At 43.4% G+C, this 24,567-nt stretch overlaps 1 protein-coding gene across 7 annotated transcripts in view; it reads right to left on the reverse strand.

Annotated features, from left to right (window-relative positions):
* Window positions 1-686: 686 nt before the first annotated feature.
* Window positions 687-24,567, reverse strand: part of LOC310669082 (kelch-like protein 13) — a 74,431-nt gene continuing 50,550 nt past the window's right edge. For 6 of the 7 annotated variants that reach the window (XM_083422606.1, XM_083422607.1, XM_083422605.1 and 3 more), the window contains 5 exons: window positions 20,755-20,887; window positions 20,347-20,543; window positions 15,313-16,108; window positions 8,035-8,148; window positions 687-2,356 (listed from right to left, as the gene is read on the reverse strand). In XM_083422606.1, coding sequence (XP_083278732.1) covers window positions 1,869-2,356; window positions 8,035-8,148; window positions 15,313-16,108; window positions 20,347-20,543; window positions 20,755-20,887 — 1,728 coding nt within the window. In that variant the 3' untranslated portion in view covers window positions 687-1,868. The remainder of the gene's footprint in view (window positions 2,357-8,034; window positions 8,149-15,312; window positions 16,109-20,346; window positions 20,544-20,754; window positions 20,888-24,567) is intronic. The other variant, XM_083422611.1, reaches the window with a different exon arrangement.

Consider the following 24,567-nt stretch of genomic DNA (forward strand, 5'->3'; position numbering starts at 1 on the left):
CAGAAAGAACTTTAAGAGCTGTTCGACTGTGGGATGGAAAGGTGGAGGACTCTTCTTCTTTGGAGGTTTTAAAGCAGAGGTTGGATGGCCACCTGTCATGGATGTTTTAGGCATTATACCTGCATTGTAGAGGGTTGGGAGAGATGACCCTTGGGGTCCCTTCCAACAGGATCCATCTAGCTGTTTTGACCGCACTGGCTGGCAGGGCTCTCCAGTGTTGCAGACGGGCCTCCCTCCTAGCCCGCAACCTGGAGGTGCCCCCCGCCACTGAACTCTAGCCTTTCCACTTGAGAGCCCTGTGTGTGCCTCAAAGCCACAGCTGACAAACCTCTTCCAAGCATGCCCCAGAGATTCTGCTCCACCTTGTGGGGTGGTTTATTAAGCTCAGCCAAACCGGCTTTCTGCGAATAACTTTTCAGCGCCAGTGCCCACCCCACCCCCTTGCAGACACAGAATTCACAATGGGCTCAGCCTGGGCTTCCCAGGGGAGCTGCTGGAAAAGTAGGTCAAGCATTGCTCTCCCCCCCAAAATTTGGAAGCTCTTACAAAACTGGCTTCCCAGCAGGTTGTGCTACCCACACACAAAGATACATACAGACGTTTCCTGGCAACAGGGAAGTGGGAGAAGGGAGAGAAGGTTAATGAGCCCTTTAAAACAATTTAAAATTAAAAAACCACCCAACTAATTGCCGTTAAAGATTTTATTGAACAAAAGAAACAGGGTAGTCTGAATTCTCTGAGCAAAAGCAGCTCTCTGTAAAAGCTGCATTTTGTGCTAAACAACCGTATATTAACTGAGATTTTATACAGAGGTGTAAGAAGCAAGTTCTCTTAACCAACAAAAAGGTATTTGGAGGGGGGTTGTGGAGGGAGGAGGGAGGAGGAGGGGAAAGTAGGGAACCATTTGCTCAAAATTTTAGTGGCTTCAAATTAAGAGATTCTAGCCCTTGTTTACCCCAAAATCTAGTACAGGCACCCCACTGGGTTGCGCAATTGAACCAAACCCCCTCCCTCCAATGTATGAATTGCTCAGGCTCCCATGATGAATCAGAGCTTTTATTTCGGGGCAGAGGAAAGGAGAGGAGGAAGAGAACAGAAAGTAAAAACACAATTACAAATCTCCAGCACATTTCACTTTGCATGTGGAGGTTCAGAAAAGAAAAGGAAAAGAAAACCCCTTAATATGTTATTTAGAAAAACAACAACCCTGGTTTATAGATTCAGGGTCTGCTTATTGTATATCTATTAATGGTCTCAAAAAGGCTGTGTTTCTCTTGTCTGCCATATCCTCTGAAAAGCACCTCCAGTGTCAGGTCAGTAAACAGGTCTGAAATACTCCATTAGAAGAGGGAGGTAGCTGAGGCCAGATAGCTGCTAAAAGTTGTGTGCATCAGGGGCTCCCCCTCTCTCCAGAGGTGCAGCGAGGAAAGATGGTCCTCCAGCAACAGGGCTTAGCAAACAAGGTTCCCCATTCATTGCACACACACCCCGCCCCCCACTGGCTCAACTTACACGGCTTCTTGATCTATGTGACCCGTGTACCCAGTACAGAACATCTAAGCGCCTGATGCAAAGGTTTTTCTTTTCCTAAGACAATACCTCATTTTTTAAGCGATTGGCTCAAAAAACAAAATGAAACAATAAAACCTCACTTTGCTTGGCACTTGGCTGTCCACTCGATAAAACTTTCTAGACCAAACCCCACAAGTGACGCCCATCTTCTTGTTACATCCCACCCCCAACTGTGTTACTGTGCCAGCTGCTTCAGGGTAAGCCTTGTAAGATACTACTGAAGACAAATAGGCGAATCCCTGATGCAGTGCAGTGGTATTGGAGCGACAACATGGTAAGTCCAGCGATGCCACGTCTCAAGGGGCCGAAAGAGGTGATTCTCTAGATGGTGAGCCTGTATTATCCTCGGGAGGGAAGACTGTCAGAGTGCAAGCACGGATGCCCCCAAGGGATTCTGGGAGGTCAAAGACTTTGTGCCACTCATCCTTTTCTGGGTCATACTTCTGGACTATTTCCACCATACAACGGTTATTCCACGAATATCCTCCCACAACGTATATTTTATTTTCGAACACAGCCACCCCGACATCACTCTGACCGCGCAGCATAGCAGCGATTGGTGTCCACTGGTCTAGGCTTGGCGAGTAATATTCACAGCTTAGAACATCATCGTAATCACTGGTTCCTCTAAAATGGTTTCCACCAATGACGTAAAGCTTGTCACCGACAGTACACATGCAGTGAAGGCCCCTAACTGTGGTCATCGGAGCCTTCTGAATCCATTTGTCTGTGTCAGGGTCAAAGCACATTAGTTCCTTCTGGAAAGTGTCATGGGTGATGCCTCCTAGGACAGGGGAGAAAAAGCAAACACCTCATGTAAGAGGAATGCTAATGAGATCAACAGTTAGAAGAACAGAAAGCTGCCTTACAGAGTCAGACAACTGGTCCATCTTGCTCAATATTGTCCACACTGACTGGTAGCAGCTATTCCCAGTCTTTCAGGGGAAAATAAATAAATAAATAAATAAATAAATAAATAAAACCCCGCCCATCTGGCTGGGTTTCCCCAGCCACTCTGGGCGGCTTCCAACCGAATATTAAAAACACAATACAGCATTAAACATTAAAAACTTCCCTAAAGAGGGCTGCCTTCAGATGTCTTCTAAAAGTCAGATAGTTGTTTTTCTCTTTGACATCTGGTAGGAGGGCATTCTACAGGGCAGGCACCAATACCGAGAAGGCCCTCTGCCTGGTTCCCTGTAACCTCACTTCTCGCAGGGAGGGAACCACCAGAAGGCCCTCGGTGCTTAATCTCAGTGTCTGGGCAGAACGATGGAGTTGGAGACGCTCCTTCAGGTCTACTGGGCCAGGGCTTTAAAGGTCAACACCAACACTTTGAATTGTGCTTGAAACGTACTAGGAGTCAATGCAGATCTTTCAGAACCGGTGTTATATGGTCTCGATGGCCACTCCCAGTCACTAGTCTAGCTGCCGAATTCTGGATTAGTTGTAGTTTCTGAGACACTACATAGAGCGCACTGCAGTAGTCCAAGCGAGAGATAACTAGAGCATGCACCACTCTGGCAAGACAGTCTGCGAGCAGGTAGGGCCTCATCCTGCATACCAGATGGAGCTGGTAGACAGCTGCCCTGGACACAGAATTGAGCTGCGCCTCCATCGGCAGCTGTGAGTCCAGAATGACTCCCAGGCTTCAGGGGCACAGTTACCCCATTCAGGACCATGGAGGGGCATGTTTGAATAGGTGAGATCAGACATATGGACACTAAAGACAGTGATTTGGAATGTCCTCCTCATGGAGATCTGCTGGACCCCTTCTACTTTAACCTTCAGGCATTTGCCAGAGTTTTATTTACAGGCAATGACCGATTAATGCATGACTGAATGATGTGTGATCGTGCATATGCGCACATCACTGAACCCGGAAGTGACCAAAATGTCATTAAACACATCACTAAAACAGCAGAACAGGGCAGGGATGCGTTCATGTATGCTTTGCTGATGCAAAGAGGGGCCAGGAACAGAACCCCCCATGAAACGGATGCCAACTGTATTTATTTCTGCGTGCTTTAAAAATGTTTACCATTTCGTCCTTGAATAGGTTCTTTCCTTTTAAAAAAATTGTTTGCTGGGTTCTGCTCCTAACACTTCATTGATTAGTTTGTTTTGTACAAAAAAAGTATTTGATGATCTACAGTGGTGCCTCGCAAGACGAAAAGAATCCGTTCCGTGAGTCTCTTCGTCTAGCGGTTTTTTCCTCTTGCGAAGCAACCCTATTAGCGGATTAGCGCTATTAGCGGTTTAGCGGCTATTAGCGGCTATTAAAGGCTTAAGGGATTAGTGGATTAGCTGCTAAAAGGCTATTAGCAGCTTAGTGCCTTAGAAAAAGGGGGTGGGGAGCGGAAAAAACCCCCCAGGAATCGCAATACATTTTCGTCTTGCGAAGCAAGCCCATGGAGAAATTCGTCCTGCAAAGCACCTCCAAAACGGAAAACCCTTTCGTCTAGCGGGTTTTCCGTCTTGCGAGGCATTTGTCTTGCGGGGCACCACTGTATTATACATCAACATTGTAAGCAGCTTTAAACACACTGCAATTTTTCCAGCATTAAGGCAAAACTATTTTCATTCACCCAGTCATTTTGAGCTTTCAGTATATCTTAAGTTTTGTTTGTCTACTTTTATTACTGCTTATTTGTACTGTGATATAAACTGGTTGTACACCACTCTAAAATACAAACAGGATGAAGGGCTACATATAAAAGTTTCTAATAAATACGCAAATAGCAATAAATGCATTAAATAACTACCTATCAAAACACACACAAAAAATAATGCAGACACACTTGAAGATGGCACAAGTGCTAAAAACATGCCTCTGTCAACCTGTTGTCAACTCCCTACAATGAAGTGCAAGACTAAAAACATAAGATGATGCTGGATGAGGCCAGTGGCCTGTCTAGCCCATCATCTTGTTCTAACAGTGGTCACCCAGATTCCTGTGGGAAACCAAGAAGCAGGATTTGAGTACAACAGCACTTCCTCCTCCTGTGGTTTCCAGAAACTGGTATTCAGAAGCAATGCTGTCTCCAACCATGGAGGCAGCACATGGCCATCCTGGCTAGCAGCCAATGACAACTTCATCCTTCATGAATTTGGTACAATCCTCTTTTAAAGCCATCCAAGTTGGATGCCCATGAGTTCTAGGTGTCAAGTGAGAGGGAGAAAAACTGTTCTCTGTCCATACTGTGCATTATTTTACAAACTTATTATGTTACGTCTTACTCACTTTTCCTCATTCCCCAAAATGCAGCAGCCTTTCCTCATATGGGTGTTACTTCATTCCCTTTATCATGCTGTTGCCCTTTTCCAACTCCACAATATCCTTTTTGAGGTGAGGCCACCAGAACCGTACACAGTATTCCAAATGTGGTCGCACAATCAATTTGTATTATATCATTACGATATTGGTAGTTTTCTCTTCAGTTCTTTTCCCTAACATGGAATCTGCCTTTTTAACAGCTGCCACACACCAGGTTGACATCTCCATCACGCTATCCACTATGACCCCAAGCTCTCATTTATGGTGAGACACTGCCAGTTCTGATCCTAGGAGCATATATGTGAAATTAATATTTTATTCCAGATGAAAAGGGCTTTGCATAGACCTTGAGCGCTGTGAGCACCATTCGCTGCCATAGTTATAAAGGGTTCTGTGGCACATTTTATGCTGTTATGGCATTCTCTGTAGAAGATGCTGCTAAAAACAAAAGAGCAGGATTCCTAATTCTGTCCAAAAACACCCACAGCCAGAGTAGGTTGCTAGAACCAGAGGTAGATACAAACTCATTTGAAACAACACAGACTTCTATAGGATCCGCCCAGAGTTGATTGGCAGCTGCCCTCCAGGGTCTAAGGCTGGGAAGGGGGGTCTCTCTGCACCTGCCACCCATGTCTTTTAGCTCTGAGATGCCAAGGACTGAAGCAAGGGCTTTCTGAATGCAAAGTACGTGTGCCATCAACTCGACCCCGCTTGGAAGCAGTACAGTACTCATGATTGCAGCCTGCTATGGGAGGGAGACATTTCTTTCATGGAAAAACTGATCCAAGAACAAGGCAGCTGAAAGGATTTGGGGCCCCCACTCTAGGCATTCCACTCCGACACAGGTGCATGTGGCAGACGGGAGGCATATGCTCCTCTGGCTTCCAGCCCTCTCTGGGGGAGACAATTGTTCAGAGAATTGATAACACTGAGAGAATAAGCTAACTGCTGCACTGCTGCCAACTAAAATAGGTTTTTAAAATCACAGCGTTTTGATGTGAATCAGGCAAAACAGACTCTGTAGGCTGCTCTCTCCCTCTGATGACGTGTTTGAAGGATGCAATGATTTACATACGCTGGCTAGACTTCAAAGTTCTTGATGTTTACCCCAAAGATGCAGTATTTATCTTAACATGCATTGGATTTGCTAGGCCTCCCTGAGGTACAACTTATCCCAGTCAAAATGAGTCAGTTCTTACAATAGAGACACCTGTAGGATTAGAGACAGCATGGTGGCTGAGTTTGTGATTTCCTAATAAACCCTTTTTTGAAGGTTTAAGAAGAAGAAACACAAATACGTTATTAAGGAGGTTGTTTCAGAAAATAATCACCTGCCAGCTGAGATAACTATCTAAAATGAAATCTGAAGATGTCATAGCATGTCCTGTTTGGAACAGTTTTGAAGGAAATTAGGATTTGTGGGGGGCATTAGAAACCACTGCTTGGAAAGAGCAAACGATCTTGATACAGGTTACTGGAATTACAGTTTTAAAAAACTATGGGAGTAGTTGGGAGCAATCTCACTCAGAAGTAATAAGTTTTATAATAAAATGTTTTTAAACGGTTTTTAACTTGTGGGTTTCTTAATTTGGGTTTTTTGTTGAGGCATAGGATGTGCTTGCAAAGAGAAGAGTTGGCAAGAGCAAGGGAGGCTCTACTTGCCATGATTCAGGGCAGGGGGAGGGAAGGTGTGGGAGGCGGGGCAGGCCAGGTAAGGGGCACAGGGCACAGGCTGTTGGTGACTGTGCCGTGCGCTAGCCCCTCCTCCAACCTGGGGAATTATGGTTGCCAGACCATGGGTCTGTGGATCCTGTTGCCGAATGCTAGGTTGGCTTGGAGTAAGATCTGCTTCATCCACCAGGATCTTAACTCTGCTGTTGTAGCAGATGAATCTCAAGAGATGTCCAGAGCACTCCAGAGTTTTGGAGTACAGTGGTACCTCGGGTTAAGTACCTAATTCGTTCCGGAGGTCCATTCTTAACCTGAAACTGTTCTTAACCTGAAGCACCACTTTAGGTAATGGGGCCTCCCGCTGCCGCCGCGCTGCCAGAGCACGATTTCTGTTCTCATCCTGAAGCAAAGTTCTTAACCTGAAGCACGATTCCTGGGTTAGCGGAGTCTGCAACCTGAAGTGCATGTAACCTGAAGCCTATATAACCCGAGGTACCACTGTACATTGTCAGCAATATGCTGATGACACAAAACTCTATTTCTCCTTTACATCTGCAGGTGAGGCAGTGGATGTGCTGGACCGTTGTCTCGTCCTAGTAATGGACTGGAAGAGTGGCAACAAATTGAAGTTCAATTTAGATAAGACTGAGGCACTGTTAGTGGGAGGTAGCCTGCTCTTGATGGGGTTACACTCCCTCTGAAGGAGCAGGCACATAGCTCAGGGGCACTCCTGGATCCATTACTGTTGCTTCAGCTTCAGCTGGCCTCAGCAGAGTGCCTTCCATCAGTTTCAGCTGGTGTCCCAGCTACGCCCCTGTCAGGACAGGGATAGCCTAACAACTGTTGTCTATGCTCTGGTAACCTCTAGGTTAGATTACTGCAACATGTTATACGTAGGGCTGCCTCTGAAGACAGTTTGGAAACCTCTGCTGGTGCAGAATTCAGCAGTCTTGTTGCTCACTGGGTCAAGGCCATTTGAGCATATTACACTGACCCTGGCTTGACTGGACTGGCTGCCAATTAGGTTCTGGGTCCAATTCATAGTGCTGGTTTTAACCTATAAAGCCTTAAATGGCTCAGGACCACAATATCCCAAAGACCGCCTCCCCCCAATTTATCGTTGGGATCATCGTTGCAGGCCTTTCTTTGTGTGCTTTCTCCACGAGAGGTCCAGAGGGTGCCAGCACAATAACAGGCCATTTGTGGAGTCTTCTCTCCATGGAATCTTGCCTGGCACTTTCATTATGCACCATTACATGACAGACAAAAACACTGCTTTTCAACAAAGCCTTTGGCTGATTTACATCCTGTATGCTTTAAAATGTTTTGCGGGAGGGAGGGATTATTGGTTTCTTTTGTTCTTGTTTTTATTATGTGTTTTATCTTGTATTTTTATGCTGTGAACCACTCTGAGATTGTTGGATGATGGGCAGTATACAAATGAAGAAGAAGAAGAAGAAGAAGAAGAAGAAGAAGAAGAAGAAGAAGAAGAAGAAGAAAATAGGAAGGCTCACCTGAAATATACATCAGCCCCCCATACACTGTTCCGGCATGACCATAGTGAGGCTCGTTCATTTTTGCTACGTAGCTCCATTCGTTCATCCTTGGGTTGTAGCACTCCACTGTGGCTATGTAGAAGCAACAACAAATGAGCAGAGTGAGACATTTTAAAAGCAAAACAAAACCCACTGGGTTATGATTTCTCCCTTTCTTTCCCCCCAGATTACCCTCCACCCTACTTAGATCTAGCATGAAGGCAGTCTAAACTCTAATCATAGAATCATAGAGTTGGAAGAGACCACAAGGGCCATCGAGTCCAACCCCCTGCCAAGCAGGAAACACCATCAGAGCACTCCTGACATATGGTTGTCAAGCCTCCGCTTAAAGACCTCCAAAGAAATCATTATCATTGGAACAAATGTTTCACAGACCTATGCATCAGACCAACCCAGGTGGGAGGTGGAACCAGAGCAGGGGGAAGGTATTGGGGGAGGGGGAATAATGCTGGTTGTTAACAGTACGGATCACAAGTGGGTGACTAAAAGGAAGGTCACTGGGGGCTTAGGCAAGAACCATTGCAGTTGGACTGTACCATAACAATGTTTAGAAACACAAGGTTCCTGCTATGTATAAGCATCTAATTATCTTTTGTGAGGCATCTTGCTAGGGCTTTGCCTTGAAAGATAGCATGTAAGCACTTTAAATAAAATATTACGTGTGACGCATTTTTAAGAGGTGTTCCCCTAACACCTACTTCAGTGTCTTTTTAGTTCCAGAAGCAGACCTTTCTATTATTCCAGGCCTTCTGATATTAAACATTAATATCTGTCAACTCTTTTCATGTGCTAAATTATCTATTGCTGGTGGCCAGTATTAGCCTTCCTTTTAGGCTGGGTTTGGGTCTTGGTACTGAAATTGATTGTATTCTTGAGTTTTTAATCTAGAGAATGCATTTTATTATTGTTGCTGTCGTTATTTATTAAATTTCTATATCACCTTTCATCAGAGAATAACGGAGGTACATTACATTACATACTGAGGAACTGGGAAGAGGAGGCGGAAAGCACAAATAGGCACCACAATTTTGCAAAAATATGCTCAAAAAATAATTCCAATTAGCAGCTGACAAAAAAAAATTACCAGTAGCTTTACCAAAACCACAATCTCGTCCAGGTTTTTAGTGGGGGGAGGAGAAAACGAAGAGATCTAATATGAGGCTTTAACAGAGTAGGGTGTTTTTTGTTGTTGTTTGTTTTCTTTTAGCAATAAGGAACATCCTGTACAGAACAAGGCAGATGGTTACGCAGGTGCTAGATAGCTATGAAGCAGTTCTTCAGCACCAGCCATTTTGTCTTGCTCAGGGAAGAACGACTCAGCCCTCCGCACAACAAGGCGCATTGAGTGACCCTGTGATTTCTACTTCAAACTGCTGAATGGTATTTCAATATGGGAAATGCAATCACTCACGGCCTTTCAGAACCACCATTATTTTATACTTCTAATTCTTTCTGCTACTGACATGAATGCAGACATACGAAACCTTCCTTTTATGTTTGCTTCTGACTAATGAACACACGCCTAGTGTGTGACCTCCTTAGCTTCAACACAGTTGTATCCGCTTAACAGAGGGCAAAAATCCAAACTGCAAAAGCAAGTCACGTGCAATCACATTGGCCTTTGCATACACCACTGTGAGGGCTAGGGCATTCAAATATAAATACGTCTCATGGGATATCATAGCAGAAAGCATCAGAATTCTATGGCGTCAGATGCTACCCACTGGTAAAACGAAAAAATAAATAAATCCTGCACTCAGAAAAAGTGCAGACAAGGTTCTAGACAAGCCTTTTTCCTTATATGCTACTATTCTAAATGCTGAGAATTTCTTTAAAAAGAAAAAAAAAGGTCGTGGCCTTTCAACCACATACCTGTAATTTAAAATGATACAATCCAAACCATATTCTACAGCTAATTTGAAGCATCATCCACAGTCATTCACTGTGACTCCTCCCCTCACAAATTTCTATGGAGGGAGACATAGAGGAATATAGACTCACACATGCACTTCACCAAACCTGCAAGAGGAGCAAAGAAGGGAATGTGCACTATCATCCAAAGGACAACAACTTCACGTTATGTGGCTTGCATCATAGAAAGCTCCACAGAACACATGTTTGCTCCACATCTGTGAGAAACATATTTTTAGTGCTTAATTATTAATATTACGGAGGCACTTTTCTTCCACAGTTTTAAGTGCCTGCTAAAAGCTTTGTTTCAGCTAGGCTATCTGGAAAAATAAGACAAAATATGATATTTTGCTAGGAGCCATGTGTAAAGGCAGATAATATATTCAAACAGAAATTCCCACTTTTCCTTTTAAGCAAAGACCTATTCTCAGACTCTAGCTTGGACAAAAACTTTATTTTTCATATCCCCCTCCCTGCTGGATCACATATTTAGCACCCTTGGCCAAAGATCACTTCTATTTTACAACTGTGAATGCCAAATAGATTTTGATGTTCAAAAACCAAACCCAGCAAGCCTCCTCTGGCTTCCCTCTGTTAATAGGTAGCAGTGGAGCAATTAGTGGTCCTGGTTTGGTTTTCATTTTTTAAGGATTTCAAGATGGCTTATTTTTGTGCCTCCTTTGGTTCTCTCTCCTTTTGTAGAATACACAGGCATTATAATCTCTGTGTGTCGACTCTCTATATTATAGCAATTTGATATCTACACTTAATGAACAATTTGGAGGAGGGCAACCTGCACTGACAGTGCCCTGGAAAAATACCAGGGAGCTAAGATTACATTTATCCGAAATATCTCATTCTCTCTATTGGTCCTACTTTGTTTTCAAAAGGTAAAATAGTTGCTAGTCACTTGGAATACGTCTCCACATCTGGTGCTCACAGGTCTACCAGACCACAATAATTTCAACTCCATCCCAATCCAAACCCTAGATCAGTTCACACAGCTGGTGCATTTTCTGCAAGGACACAGATGGTGTAGCTCTGCAAGGACTGTTTTAAACACACACACCCCTTGCGCAGGAAACCCACTTACCACCCATCCCCATTTTCTGTGACTTCACACAACCCACCATGTGCAGCCAATGCTTACAATACAAATCTGCTCTAAGCCCTCAGATAGGAATACACAGCCAAAGGATTTATCACAGGAACTCTTGGCGCTAAGCCACCTTCCAAAAAGAAAAAGAGCAGACTGACAATACCATACCGATACAGAGGGATGGCTCCAACTATGATAGCAGCTCAGAAGAAATGCAATCAGAACACCTAGTGCAGAGACCATCATGGGGTCTCTGCAGAGGTTAGTGATCTACAGCCTAAAGAACACAGTCTCTTCATGCAGGCTTTGGGAAAACCTGACCCTCCAACTTGAAACATACATACATACATACATACATTTATTTATTTATTTATTTATGGGATTATGTATCGCTTTTCAGCTAGCACAAGAAAGCGGTGTGAATTATAATAGAACAATAAAAAATGAAAAGCACAAAATCATATAGGAAAGTAAGTGAGCTAGTAATCAACAGCTAGTGAAAATTTGATCACTTTCTTGACTGGGAGACTCCTAAAATATAGAAGTAACACACAGAACCTAGTGTATGTGCATTCATCAGGTCACCATGCTTCTGCAAAACACCTTTAGTGGACAGACAGAATGCAAAATTGAAGTTGACAAGACATTTGCAGAGGGGTAGCTGAGAAAATTATGGCATAAACTTTCGTGGACTATACTTACAGCATCATGTTATCCTTTAAGGCTGCATAAGACTGCCGTTTTCACAACATGACGACACTTAGTTCTTCATTTGAATAAGAACTAAGGGTGGTTTATCCATTAAAACTAATAACAATTGCACTTGTGGTAAGGTGCCTTTTGACAGCGATGAGCAAGTCAATTTTACACAATTCCCGTTTGCTAAGACACATTCTTTAACTTTTAAGGTCACTTTGTAACATTCCCACAGTAACATTCTGAACATGTGTATACTGCGTGTATCACTAAGCTGCTTTACATATAAGCATGTGCACAAAAACCTATTCTGCAGTTAGTTAGTCTTTTGGAGAGTCAGTAGATTTAACTGCCCCAATTCACACCCTTACCAAGCTGGCAATTCCTTTTTAATATGAGGGAGCTGGCACTATCCTCCCACCCACTATGTACAAATCTCAGCATGTAAGAAAGGGACTCTGCACGCAAATCCCATGCATGTATCAACACAGTTCACATAATCTTCCCACTATCATCGTGTGTGTGTGTGTGTGTGTGTTTAAATAACTGCAGATATTGGGCCACAATGCAGAACCATCAAGTCTGTGCATGGTCTAAGACAAGAACCTAGGTCTGTTCTTCCATGTCATAAAGGTGGCAAGTGTATGAACCAGTTCTTTGATCACCCTGTTGAAGAGAGAAACACCATGCACTCACTATCAGAGGCTGGTTGTTTCTACAAGCTTTGCCACACTCTTCAGCCTTAAAGGTAAAGGGACCCCTGACCATTAGGTCCAGTCGTGACCGACTCTGGGGTTGCGGTGCTCATCTCGCTTTATTGGCCGAGGGAGCCAGCGTACAGCTTCCGGGTCATGCGGCCAGCATGACTAAGCCGCTTCTGGCGAACCAGAGCAGCGCACGGAGATGCTGTTTACCTTCCCGCCGGAGCGGTACCTATTTATCTACTTGCACTTTGACGTGCTTTTGAACTGCTAGGTTGGCAGGAGCAGGGACCGAGCAATGGGAGCTCACCCCGTTGCGGGGATTCGAACCACCGACCTTCTGATCGGCAAGTCCTAGGCTCTGTGGTTTAACCCACAGCACCACCTGCGTCCCAGTTCTTCAGCCTTAGGGGCCTTCAAAAATGTTTTCAGGCTGTTTGGGTCCAGGTATAAAAGTTTATGAGGGGAGCTACTAGGCACTAAGGCTACCAGCTTTGGGATGCAAGAGGACTGGATATTGTTAACTAACCCATTTATGCTCACTGAGATTTGCTATATTTAAAATGATTTGTTAATGGTTGAATTGTGTGTTACAGAGCTAAAAATATTGGATGTGCGTCGAATATTACAGCAGACAATGCAGTTAGCTTGTTGTAATCATATTTTGAGAGGTTTTCCACTTTCCACGGCGTTATTCTATGTATGACTAGTGATGGCCTTTGGCTACGCAATAAAGAGCTGCAATTCACTATAGTGGGATTATACCTTTTATTTGTTATGACTTTTTTTATCAAGACTGATTATTTTCTGCAAACCATTCTGAGCACAAAGGTATCTCTGGAAAACATGATATATAAATAAACTAGTTCCAGCTATGTTGCAACCGACCAGCACAGACGAATGTTCTGCAGTGTTCCTGGGACTCCAGGTACACACACCTGCTGCCCTTAACACATCTTGCCTGAAACCCCCCAGCTTAGTTTAGCTGGACAAGGCATGCCCATAGTCAGGGGACTCACTCCTCAAGTGACAACATAGCCCTCAAATCATCTAACCATCCTAGATTATACTCGTGGCTGAACCCAAATATATTTATTTTCCAAGAATGTGTTCAAAACCAGCTTTCTACAGCTTGGTGCCCTCCAGATGTTATGGACTACAACTCTCAACAGCACCAGTCAGCATGGCCAGGGCAGATGGCAATAACTGGCTATTAGTCATGGTAGCTCGGCTTGGCCTCTGTATATGGAGGTATTAATACTTCTGAATACCAGCTTATGGAAACCATAAGAAAAGAAAGTTTTCTTCTGCTTGAATCCTATTTGCTGGTTCCCCATGAGCATCTGGTTGGCCACTGTGAGAACAGGATGCTAGACTAGATGGACCACAGGCCTGATCCAGCAGGGCGCTTCTTATATTCTTATGCTAATTGTAGTCCAAAATATCTGGAGGGTATCCAACTGGGGAAGGCTTCTCCCATCCAAAGTGGGGTCCATCTGAACAGCTTCTGTTGGAAAGAGGACTCAAGATTTCGAAGCTGTGAAAACCCCAAAGGTCAGCACTGACAATGAGCATATTATCTTTCACTGATGAAAAGTGATAAAATAGGATTAGTTCAAAGTTGCACTCTTGTAGGTCGAGGTCAGTCCCACATGTGTTTGCTTGCTATGCTTTTGCACCAAAAAAGTGAACTCCAAATCCATTGTTCTCCTGCCATGTAATGTAATGAAAATGTACCCCCGTCCCTTCTGCTTATTTCTTTTATGACAGCAAGAGAAAGATCATGCCAATTCTCCACCCTTTTGCAGCAAATATATATGAAAGCAGCAATAAAAGTGAAAAATAACTTGTGATGCAATTAAATGAGATGGGGGAGCATTTCAGCCACAAAATCAAAAGCGCAGTCAGCCAAACACTGATTTTCATACAAATGGATCTGGCTCCTTACAGAAAATCAGTGCGGTTACTTGGCAATCCATAGAACATCCAAGGTAACTGTTTACGACAAGAACTCCGTGTCAGGACATATCAAGTAAGAATAAATTAAATGAGGAACATCATCAAGTGATATAGAATACGTGGGTGGTTTCACCTGCACAATTTCATTATATACATAGCTGTCTGCATTCTGCACTTATCAAGGAGATGCCAAGTGAGCAGAAACAGGAATCTTGGGCTACAATCTTTTACTCTTACATCTGGGAGTAAGGGCCACTGAACTCACTAGGACTCACTTCTGGGTAGACATCCACAGGATTGTGCAATTTGCACAATTACTTCCACTGTCTCACAGAAACCAACACAATTCCACAAGCAGAATTTCACAATGTCACCACATTCTCCTTACAAATCAGATGGCGAATGTAGAGGTGAACACATGGGTTATATTTTGGCATGGTGGATTTGGTAATTCAATAATAATCTCCTGATACACACTTCTTAACACATTACAACCAAAAACATTAAAAAATAAAAACAAGGTGCCAGTGTGGTATACTGGTAGAGGGCCAGACTTGGACCAGGGAGACTGGAGTTCAAATCTCCCACTGAGCCATGAAACTCATTGGGCGATCTTGTACCAGTCACTGCTTCTTAACCTAACCTAGCTCACAGGGTTATTGTTGGGGGGGGGGGGATAAGGAATGGGGCAACCATGTTTGCCATCTTAAGCTGCTTGGAGAAAAAGAGTGGGATACAAATACAGTAAGTAAGTAAGTAAGTAAGTAAGTAAGTAAGTAACGAATTAGTTCTTATTTGCATACAACAGTAAATAATTATTGCTGTACAAGTCAGGAAAGGGGGGTTTTTTGGACCAAGGTGAAGACTTACCTAACTCACCAGCTGCGTTTCGACCACCAACAGCATACAGATGTCCTTTGAGGGCACTTAGGTGGAAGAAGGTTCTCTTTTCATTCAAAGAAGCCACCTGCATCCACTTATTATACCGAGGGTCAAACCTAAACACTGTGTCAACCGCTGTCTTTCCTTTCGTGTCATAATTGCTCTGTCCGCCAACAACATAGAGAAAGTTCCCAATAACAGCGATGCCATGCTGGTAGCGGGGAGCGTCCATAGGTGCCAGAGACCTCCACTCGTGTGCTTTTTCATCGTACATCCGCAGCTCCTTGCTGACAACCAGCTGCTGCCGGAGCACTCCCCCTAGCGTGACCAGGTGAGTGCTGTCCGAACGGATGGCCGTCCTTTCCGACTGCATCACTGGCTGCATGTAGGGCATCATTTGGTAATTGCTGGCTTCCAAGAGCAAGTTGACGCAAGTGTTGTCAGTCCTCATGAAATCCACAGTTTGGACATAGTTGATAAGATCCTGCGGAGTCATCAGAGGGAACCGGATGTTTTTCATGAGTTTCGCTGCGCATTCCATCCGTGGCTCCTCGTACCGCAGCCAGCGGCAGGCAGCCTTGAAAAGCTCCAGCTCCGTGCAATGCTTAAGGCTATTACTTGAAAGGACAAAGGCAAGGCGCTCAAAGGGGAGTTTCACAAACTCACCAGTACTTAACAGTGCTGGGAAGTTCTTGAGGATGAAGTTGTTCACATATTTATCCACTTCTGTGAGGTTGTACGTGTTGGCAATCCGCCCCACTTCGACACAGTTCTCTAAGGAAACCTATGATAGGAAGAGAAAAGTCACTTCCTCCATTTTAAGCTCTGGCTTTATGTTCACCTGCACATTACAGTAACACAAGGGTTGCTAATGTAGACATACCACCACACTCAGTGTGTTTTACACAAACTGTACATTTCTTTGGATTGGTGTGTGCAAGTGTGGACCCAGCTAGACTGTGGAGAGGTGTGCAAAGAGACTGTCCACATAAAGTATAAATAGACATTATTGTGGGAAGATGGGAGGTTGCCTTATGCCAAGCCACACCATTAGCCCATCCAATTCACTGCTGTCTACACTAACAGCAGTTCTCCAGGGTTTCAGAAACAAGTCTTTTCTTGCTGTACCTGGAGATGCCAGGGGTTGAACCAAAGATCTTCCTCTGTCAGGAGCACCTTGTGGCATAATGGGTCAGCGTGTCTGGCTGAATGAGAAGGTTAGTGGTTCAAGCCCAGCCAGGGACAGATGTGGGCAGGATTTCTGTATTGAACGGGGTAGAAATAGATGACCCTCAGGGTCCCTTCCAACTCTACAGTTCTGTGATTCCTCTTCTGCCCTCCCAGGACAAAGTCCTGCATTTGGTTCCTGAGGCTGCGGCCATGACAGTCTTAAGAGCCTTCAAGATGAGCCAGTCATTTCTTATTGCTTTGTAAAAAATTTTTAATGCATTTATGTTCTATTGTACTTTTGCTATACACTGCCTTGATGTTTTATATGAGAGGGTGAGCTATAAACAGTTTTATAAATAAAGCAAGTAATTAAAGGCCACACATCCTCCACAGCTCACACCTCACACTTACTCCTTCCTGCTGCAGGAAGCCACCCTACCTGGCAGCTCTTCAGCTGTTGGGATCAGGGGTCCTTCTGGTTCTGGGACTGATGGCTCAGCTACCCCTCTAAAACCTATAACTGGCACTTTTTACTTGCACTGAAGAACTGGCTCTCCTCCAATTTTTTTCTCCCTCCAGCCCCCGCTTTTATGAGTTGCAACTCTCTTGAGTGCAAGAGATTTAATTTTGTTGTTTTCTTAAAATCCAATATGCTTTAGGAACCACTTCTCTGAGCCCAAGGAAGTATGTTATGGTGGATTTTATTCAACTATACAGTGGTACCTCAGGTTAAGTACTTAATTCGTTCCGGAGGTCCGTACCTAACCTAAAATTGTTCTTAACCTGAATCACCACTTTAGCTAATGGGGCCTCCTGCTGCCACCGCGCTGCCGGAGCACAATTTCTGTTCTCATCCTGAAGCAAAGTTCTTAACCTGAAGCACTATTTCTGGGTTAGTGGAGTCGGTAACCTGAAGCGTATGTAACCTGAGGCGTATGTAACCCGAGGTACCACTGTATTCCTGCATTACAGCATGCTATTAGCTTTCTCATTCCCAACTGACAGATTCCCAGTAAATTACCAAATTACTATTGGCCATTGCTCACGAGGCCCACAGAACAGAAGAGTATAACTGATTGGGTTCTCCTTAATTATTTGAATTATCTTATTAGATTAGTTTGCTACATGGCTTCATGTTTCTTCTAGGAAGCTCTTGAGACTGAGCAAAATCTGAAACATGCATGCTTAAGAAGTCTTCAATTTCCATACGACTTTATTACAAGTAATTACTTATGCAGCTGTAATAGTCTAACTATGCACTGGACGGAAGGCGAAACAGCAATAATACAGTGCAGCTTGAGAAATACCATCAAATTATCAGAGTACACTTTAAAGTTTTAACAAGAACGCCAAGCAAGGCATTAGAATGCTGGACATGAATATAACCAACATCTCAGAATCCAGTTCATGTCCAGCACTTCGGGCAAAATTCTATTTGCAGAATTCAACAACACACACTAGGTGGCTGCATGTGGGGCTGGGGGAAGGCACTCAACCTCAGCAGCCTGCTTTTAAAACTAAGAAGAGGATGAGCAACCTTTCATGATTGGCTGTTTGGAGGACAATCGTTTTTAAAGGGATTTTAACATCCCAAGAGCTGGTGAAATGATGTTTCACACCACTGCTTTATACAGAAAAACATGAGCTGAACGGATAAGTAATTATTCCATGAGAGGATGATGGAGCAGTTCAGCACTGCTAGAACTGATCACAACACCCCAAACAAAAACCCAGCAAAGGACAGGAGGGCACCACCCAAATCACTGAAAGCCATTCTGAGTCACTCAGGTGGGCACTAAGCCACTAAGTGTGGCATGTTAACTCCTCCTGTTTAACTTATTCTCCATTAACTTTCCCCTCTCTCTGCGCCCCACTGAACACTATGCACAGCTGCGCCTCCATCTTTGTTAGCTCTCCTTCTGAGCATCTCTTCTCTTCAAACACAGAGCTCTCTTTTGTGCACCCCAGGCTACTTCTACTCATAGGCATCTCTGCATTCTTTGCTCTGCTACAGGTTGCTGCATCCTATGTCCTCCACCCATGTCTCTGCACCCCTTACTCTTCTTCCCAAAGCTTTACTACTACTACTACTACTACTACTACTACCACTACTACTACTGTCAAGTCTGCCAGCCAGAGGACACAAAGCTTTCGCTCTCCTGGAGATTTCTACAGATGCAGGCAGGCTAGCCAGCAAAGGTGAAAAATGGGTGAAAACTCCAGCATGTGCTTTGAGTCCAAGAAGAGAAGCAATGTCCTCCCATCCCTATTGCCAAGAAACCTAGAAGGCCAGAGAGAGGGTGATCACAGAACTCCCCCACCTATGGGTCCAAATACTGTTCTGGAGGGGCTGCAACCTTTTGCAACTTTAGGGCCTTCATTCTGTTATTACTGAAGAAATAGCAAAGAGGGGGAAAGGAAACTTGAATATAGTTTTTCCTGTAACGTGGCAGAATCCTCTCTTCTGCAGAGCTTAGACGCACAGGGAAGGGGGCAAAGAGCGTCAGATACAGCAACTGCAGCTAAAATGAAAAGCTAGAGAGATAGGATAACTAATGACAGCAGTCCCATATAAACAGAGCTGCAGGTGGAAATTTTGAGAAAGAAATTGAAAAAGGAAGAGATGCCAGCAGTTAATGGGCTTGCAAGCGTAACCAACGCACAGATAATCCTGTATCCTCACTGCTAAACCCAGGGATAAAATGTGTGGGTTGTTCTTTACCTCTTGGCTGTCCTCTGGACCCCACTGTCCAGGCGACCAGAATTTATATTTCGTTTTCTTCATCTGAGATTTCAGACGGCCTTCAGAATTAGAATCCTAAGTGACTGACCTCTAATGGGAAATTTGAGGACTTAAACACATTAAGTTCCACTCAGTTAGTTGTGACCATTAGATTAAGTCTACTCTGAGTAGAACTACCACTGGATACAATGCAGGATCTAGGATTACATAACTCTTAACAGAAGACCATATAACCCTCAGCACGAAAAGTGCTTCACAATCCTTTTTCTCCTTATACAGCTTTGGGGCCATTTGAAACAGCCTGCTTTCTCTCACATTGATTCTAAGACACATGTCTTAAAAATCTATGAGTGCCATTTTTTAATAGTTGCACATTAAGTCAATGTCATTCCACACACACCCCATCTCCCAGGGCACTTTGCAAGCAATATGCAAAATGGCACAGAAGTCACTGGCTTTTTAAGCACAACTCATTTAATAGTAATGAGGACTCTAGGCCCATGTGCAACTAAATCAGAGATAAAGGACCTTACGTAAGTGCAAGATGCTCTCACCCAAACAACAGGAGACACAAAACCTGCACAGCACCTCTCAGTGTGACAGACCCCAGCTGTTCCAGACATAGAAAGTGCCTGTCTTGGCACAAGAGGACATTTCACAACCTGGACTTTCAGATCTCTCTCAGCTGAAATCCTGACAAATGCCTTAAACATTCAGCCGGCCCAACAATACAACAAAGCCCCAAGGGTTGGAATCCTGAATGATAAAAACATGAGGCAAATTACTGGGCATCAATACGTTTCACACGATACTCGTGGAAAACCTGCTCTCATCCATCTCTCTATGAAAGGCAAATCATTACCTGATGGAATTGTGCTTTAATTTAAGGGGCAGATTATAAGTTTTTGTTCCTCAAGAGCTTGAAAGGTGGTGAACTCTCATTTGCTATAAGTTTTTAAATCAAGGTCACATATCAGGGGTGCTACAGAACTACTGAATTTCCTGCGTTGGTCCCAACTGTATCAATCTTTCAGGCTGACAAACTTACTGTGATTTTAACAGAGAAAATAAAAAAGAGGCAAACCGAGCAATAACCTAAGATATCTTACCCCAGATATAAGAAAAACTTTACAGAAGTCCAACACAGGCAATATCTGTAAAAAGCTGGCAGCTTCTAGAGTATCCTGAAGATTGTCCATGTTGAGAGAAAGTTTTGCAGTATAAATAAAATCAATGATCTTCTTTAAACCTATTTTGTTCACGCCATGGAGCTTAATGCACATTAAGTCTTGTTCTTTCATCCCACCTGAGAACAAAATTTAGATAAGATATAGTTAAAGCTTGAAAGAACTTCCCCTATAAAATTTCTTGTTCCAGAGACAAAGCCACTTCACACATAACCATTAGCTGGACAGGATAAACACATACCACAAGAATAATTCATGCCAAACACACTCTTACGTGGCAGACCTTTTTTTAAAATGCAGAATGCACCTTATCACTGCTATCCACTGTACCTGTGAACATGGCCTTGAAGTAATCACTAGCAGATGCCATCATTGCCCTATGAACAGGAAACACTTCGTCACCATCGCCTGGCACAAGTGTCACATCACAAAGCAAACCTTCTATTCGCAGCTGGTCAAAACCCTACAAGAGAAAATATGGCATCAACAGCTCCACCCAGCTGCAAGAACGAGCTCTCTGGGCTGCAAAATAGAAAAACCACTCCACAATGGTTCAAATAAGTCCCACACTATTTTCTTTTTTACTTTAATCTATTTTATTTTTTTAATCTAAATATTTATAAAATCAACAAAAAAGAGAGAGAGAAATACAAAGTCCTCTATTGGGGTAGATCCTTACCCCTGTCTCACATGAAAAGGGGATGAACCCTCCCCAGTTCTCACCTAGACGGTTTCCTTTCTTCTCCCAGCCTCCCACCCTGGGAGACCTTCCCTTCCCTGACTCTCACACAGGGTCTTTCACCTTCTATTCATTACCTTCCTGTGCAATACCCAGAGTAGAGGACCTCAAAAAGGAAAGCCAAGCATAAGCAAATGTAAGGTGGATAGGAGAAAAAGAAAGCACAAGAAATAAAGATCATGAGAGGGGGGGGGGACAGATAAAGAAATAAATAGAACTTCCAGTTCTCAGTCTGTCAAATGTGTGTGTGTGTGTGTCTGCGCGTGCGCACACATAGGATGATGTCCAGCTGTTCCTCAATCTGCTAGGTGGCCTTTTCCCAATCTTCAACCCCAGGCATCTCAAGTCCATTCATTTTCCTTTCCACACAAAAAGTCCAAAAGGAGCTCTTCAATTGTTACTATCGCTAAATGTCAAGAACAGCCTTCCACCAGCCCCATATAACAGTTATATCTCCAAAAAATTCTATTACCCATTATTAGAATAATAATCCATAGTTATTTACTAGTTGTATATTCATTAAATTGTACCCAGTTCCATATCTTCCAATCCCATTTCCTGCTGGCCATGATTTCCCACCCTAATTTGGAAATAAAGTTCCTTCCATTTCTGCTTCTTCCACTCTTTTTCCATAAGGATCACCGGATGCCATTTTCCTCTGAATTCACTCCAACTTGCACACAGGATCCTTTCTCTCTCAGCTCTATCTCTGCCATATCAGGATGTTTCTTAATGTTTCTGTCCATGGTTTCGTTCTGCTCCCCAGCATCACAACTCTGTCTTTTGCCTGTTTCACTCCTCCAGGCAACTGCGTGGAGGTCTTCTCCATTCCATCATCTACTATCATTCCACTCTCATGTCCCAGCAGATCTTAATCAGTATTTTTTCCAAAGATCCTGTGTTTTCTTTGGTCTGATCTTTCTCTGATCCATTTCCATTCACCATTTTATGCATCTCAGCTCTGAGCTCTTTCAGTTGCTCATTCAATAATTGCCAAATCACACCAACAATCTTTGCCGTATTGGGTTCTGTTAGTTTCCACCTTAACAGTCTGGGCCTTGAAAAGCTTCTCTCTTTAAGAGAAAAGTGCTTTCCCATGCTCAGGAATGTAGTTTGTCTTCTGCCACCAGCACCCCACAGAAATGACAGAGAGTTAAAAGTAATATAAAGTAACGATTCTTAACCAGCAGAGCAACCTTATCCGTTTGTTAACTTTCTTAATCTCAAATAGATATACTTTTTGTATTATTTTTTCAGTCTGTTTGTTAATGTTAATTAATGTCTCTTCTAATGCCAACATTCAATTCATGTTCCAGGTGAAAATTAACTGGCAGACAGATTACAATTTGGGTAATTCATCCCAATCTCAGAAGTAGTTGAAAGTAAGGTTTCGCTGACCTGATGCCCTGAGGGCTAGCCTTGAGGCCTATTATGTGGTGTCTGGCAGTTCCTCGCTCTAAGACAAGAGCCAGCAAACTTTTTCAGCAGGGGGCCGGTCCACTGTCCCTCAGACCTTGTGGGGGACCGGACTATATTTTTTTTTGGGGGGGGGGGAATGAACGAATTCCTATGCCCCACAAATAACCCAGAGATGCATTTTAAATAAAAGGACACATTCTACTCATGTAAAAACATGCTGATTCCTGGACCGTCCATGGGCCAGATTTAGAAGGCGATTGGGACGGATTCGGCCCCCGGACCTTAGTTTGTCTACCCATGCTCTAAGACATTCCCCACATCCAAAAACCTCTTGTCTCCACTGTGACGAACAGCTTTCTTCAGTAAATGTGAACTTAATCCCTTATTTTCCTCTCTCGAAAGAGAAGGCATGACAACCAAGATTTATGTCTTGGCTATCACCAATCAGCACATAATTATTTCTGCCAATCAATCACTAGTTAGCTATATTTCCTCCAGAAGTCTCTCTTGCCTCACACTATTTGATAATCACTGCAACCCGAAGGAATGTCCCTGGTACTCAGTCCCTTAGAATTAGCTTTTACTCAGTATAACCAAAATAATCACTCAAAAGCTGTTGATTTGAAGGAGACTAGGCTGGGGGAATGGTTTCGCTAGTTGCAAAGTAAAATTGAAGATGCTGCAGAATTGTTCCCCCGCTAAGAAAAGGATTCAGGTTGGAACAAGTTGCCAGAATGCAGACATGCTTACACAGGGCACAAACTCAATTTCTTCATATAATTAGGAAAACTTATTTTGGTCCCTAGCAGAATGTGAGCCCAACAGCACTTTCCAAGTCCACTCTACAGGTCCACAACTTATGATAATCCAAGGTTGGACAAGAGAGACATCTTCTAGCTCTGGTGGTATGTGTGTTACAAATCCAAGCTATGAACAGAAAACCCCAGGTCTAAAACCCACTTTCACCATGAACTCACTAGAAAAGACTTAAGCAGGCCATTCTCTCTTAGCCTCATCTTAACTATCTTCAATATGAGGGAAATAATAATGCAAACCCAACCACTAGGTTGCCATTAACAATTACTGAGAGATGCACGTGAAGTATTTTGAGTGCTCTAAAGTGCTCAAAACTGCGGGAGGCAGTGGAAGACAGGAGTGCCTGGCGTGCTCTGGTCCATGGGGTCACGAAGAGTCTGATACAAATAAATGACTAAACAACAATAAAAATGCTATATAAATGATAGATGCTGGCACTGCTATTCTATTCTCTTTCTCTCCCCCATACCTGCCAATTTCTCCTACACACTAGGAGCTCCTTCTGCAACTTACTTCCCTGAACTGCCCCAAACCATCATCATTTCCTCTAGGGCCTCTATGTGAGGGAGTGGAGAAAGGTAGGAAGAAGAGTCTTATTCAGCCCCAATCTAGTATGCATACACATTAAGGGATTCTTGTGGTAGGAGGGGTTATTGTTTTGTTTTTTGTTTTATTATGTATTCTGCATTCTCATTTGTATTTTTACAAATACAAGCAAATACAATCTTCGAATGAACAGCAGTATACCAATTCAATAAAATAAATAAATTCTTTTCATTCTGTTTTAGGCTGTCTGAGAACCACACATGCCTCACAAAAACTTTTGGATATACCTGCAACATTCCATTTCTAATACAAAAATCAGCAGAGCACAATGCAAACATTCAGCTGGAGCAAGTTCCCAGAACACAGGCATATTTCCATCCCAATACTAACTCTCTTCCTCCATTAAATCAATGAGAGAGCAATGCGACCTATCCAAGGTGTGGGATTTAGCCTCATTTCACAGTTATTTGAAATGCAAGTCAAAGACCACACAGTAACAGCAGCAGATGGTTACTATAACCATGGTCACAGGATGTGTCTGGACTCCAGCAAAGTGCACTGATGGATAATGAAATTGAATTGCCCGTCGAAACATGCTCTGAGCCAAGGGAACAAGAAGGTAG

Source organism: Podarcis tiliguerta, assembly GCF_965153285.1.
Source record: "Podarcis tiliguerta genome assembly, chromosome: Z".
In the NCBI taxonomy this organism is placed as follows: domain Eukaryota; kingdom Metazoa; phylum Chordata; class Lepidosauria; order Squamata; family Lacertidae; genus Podarcis; species Podarcis tiliguerta.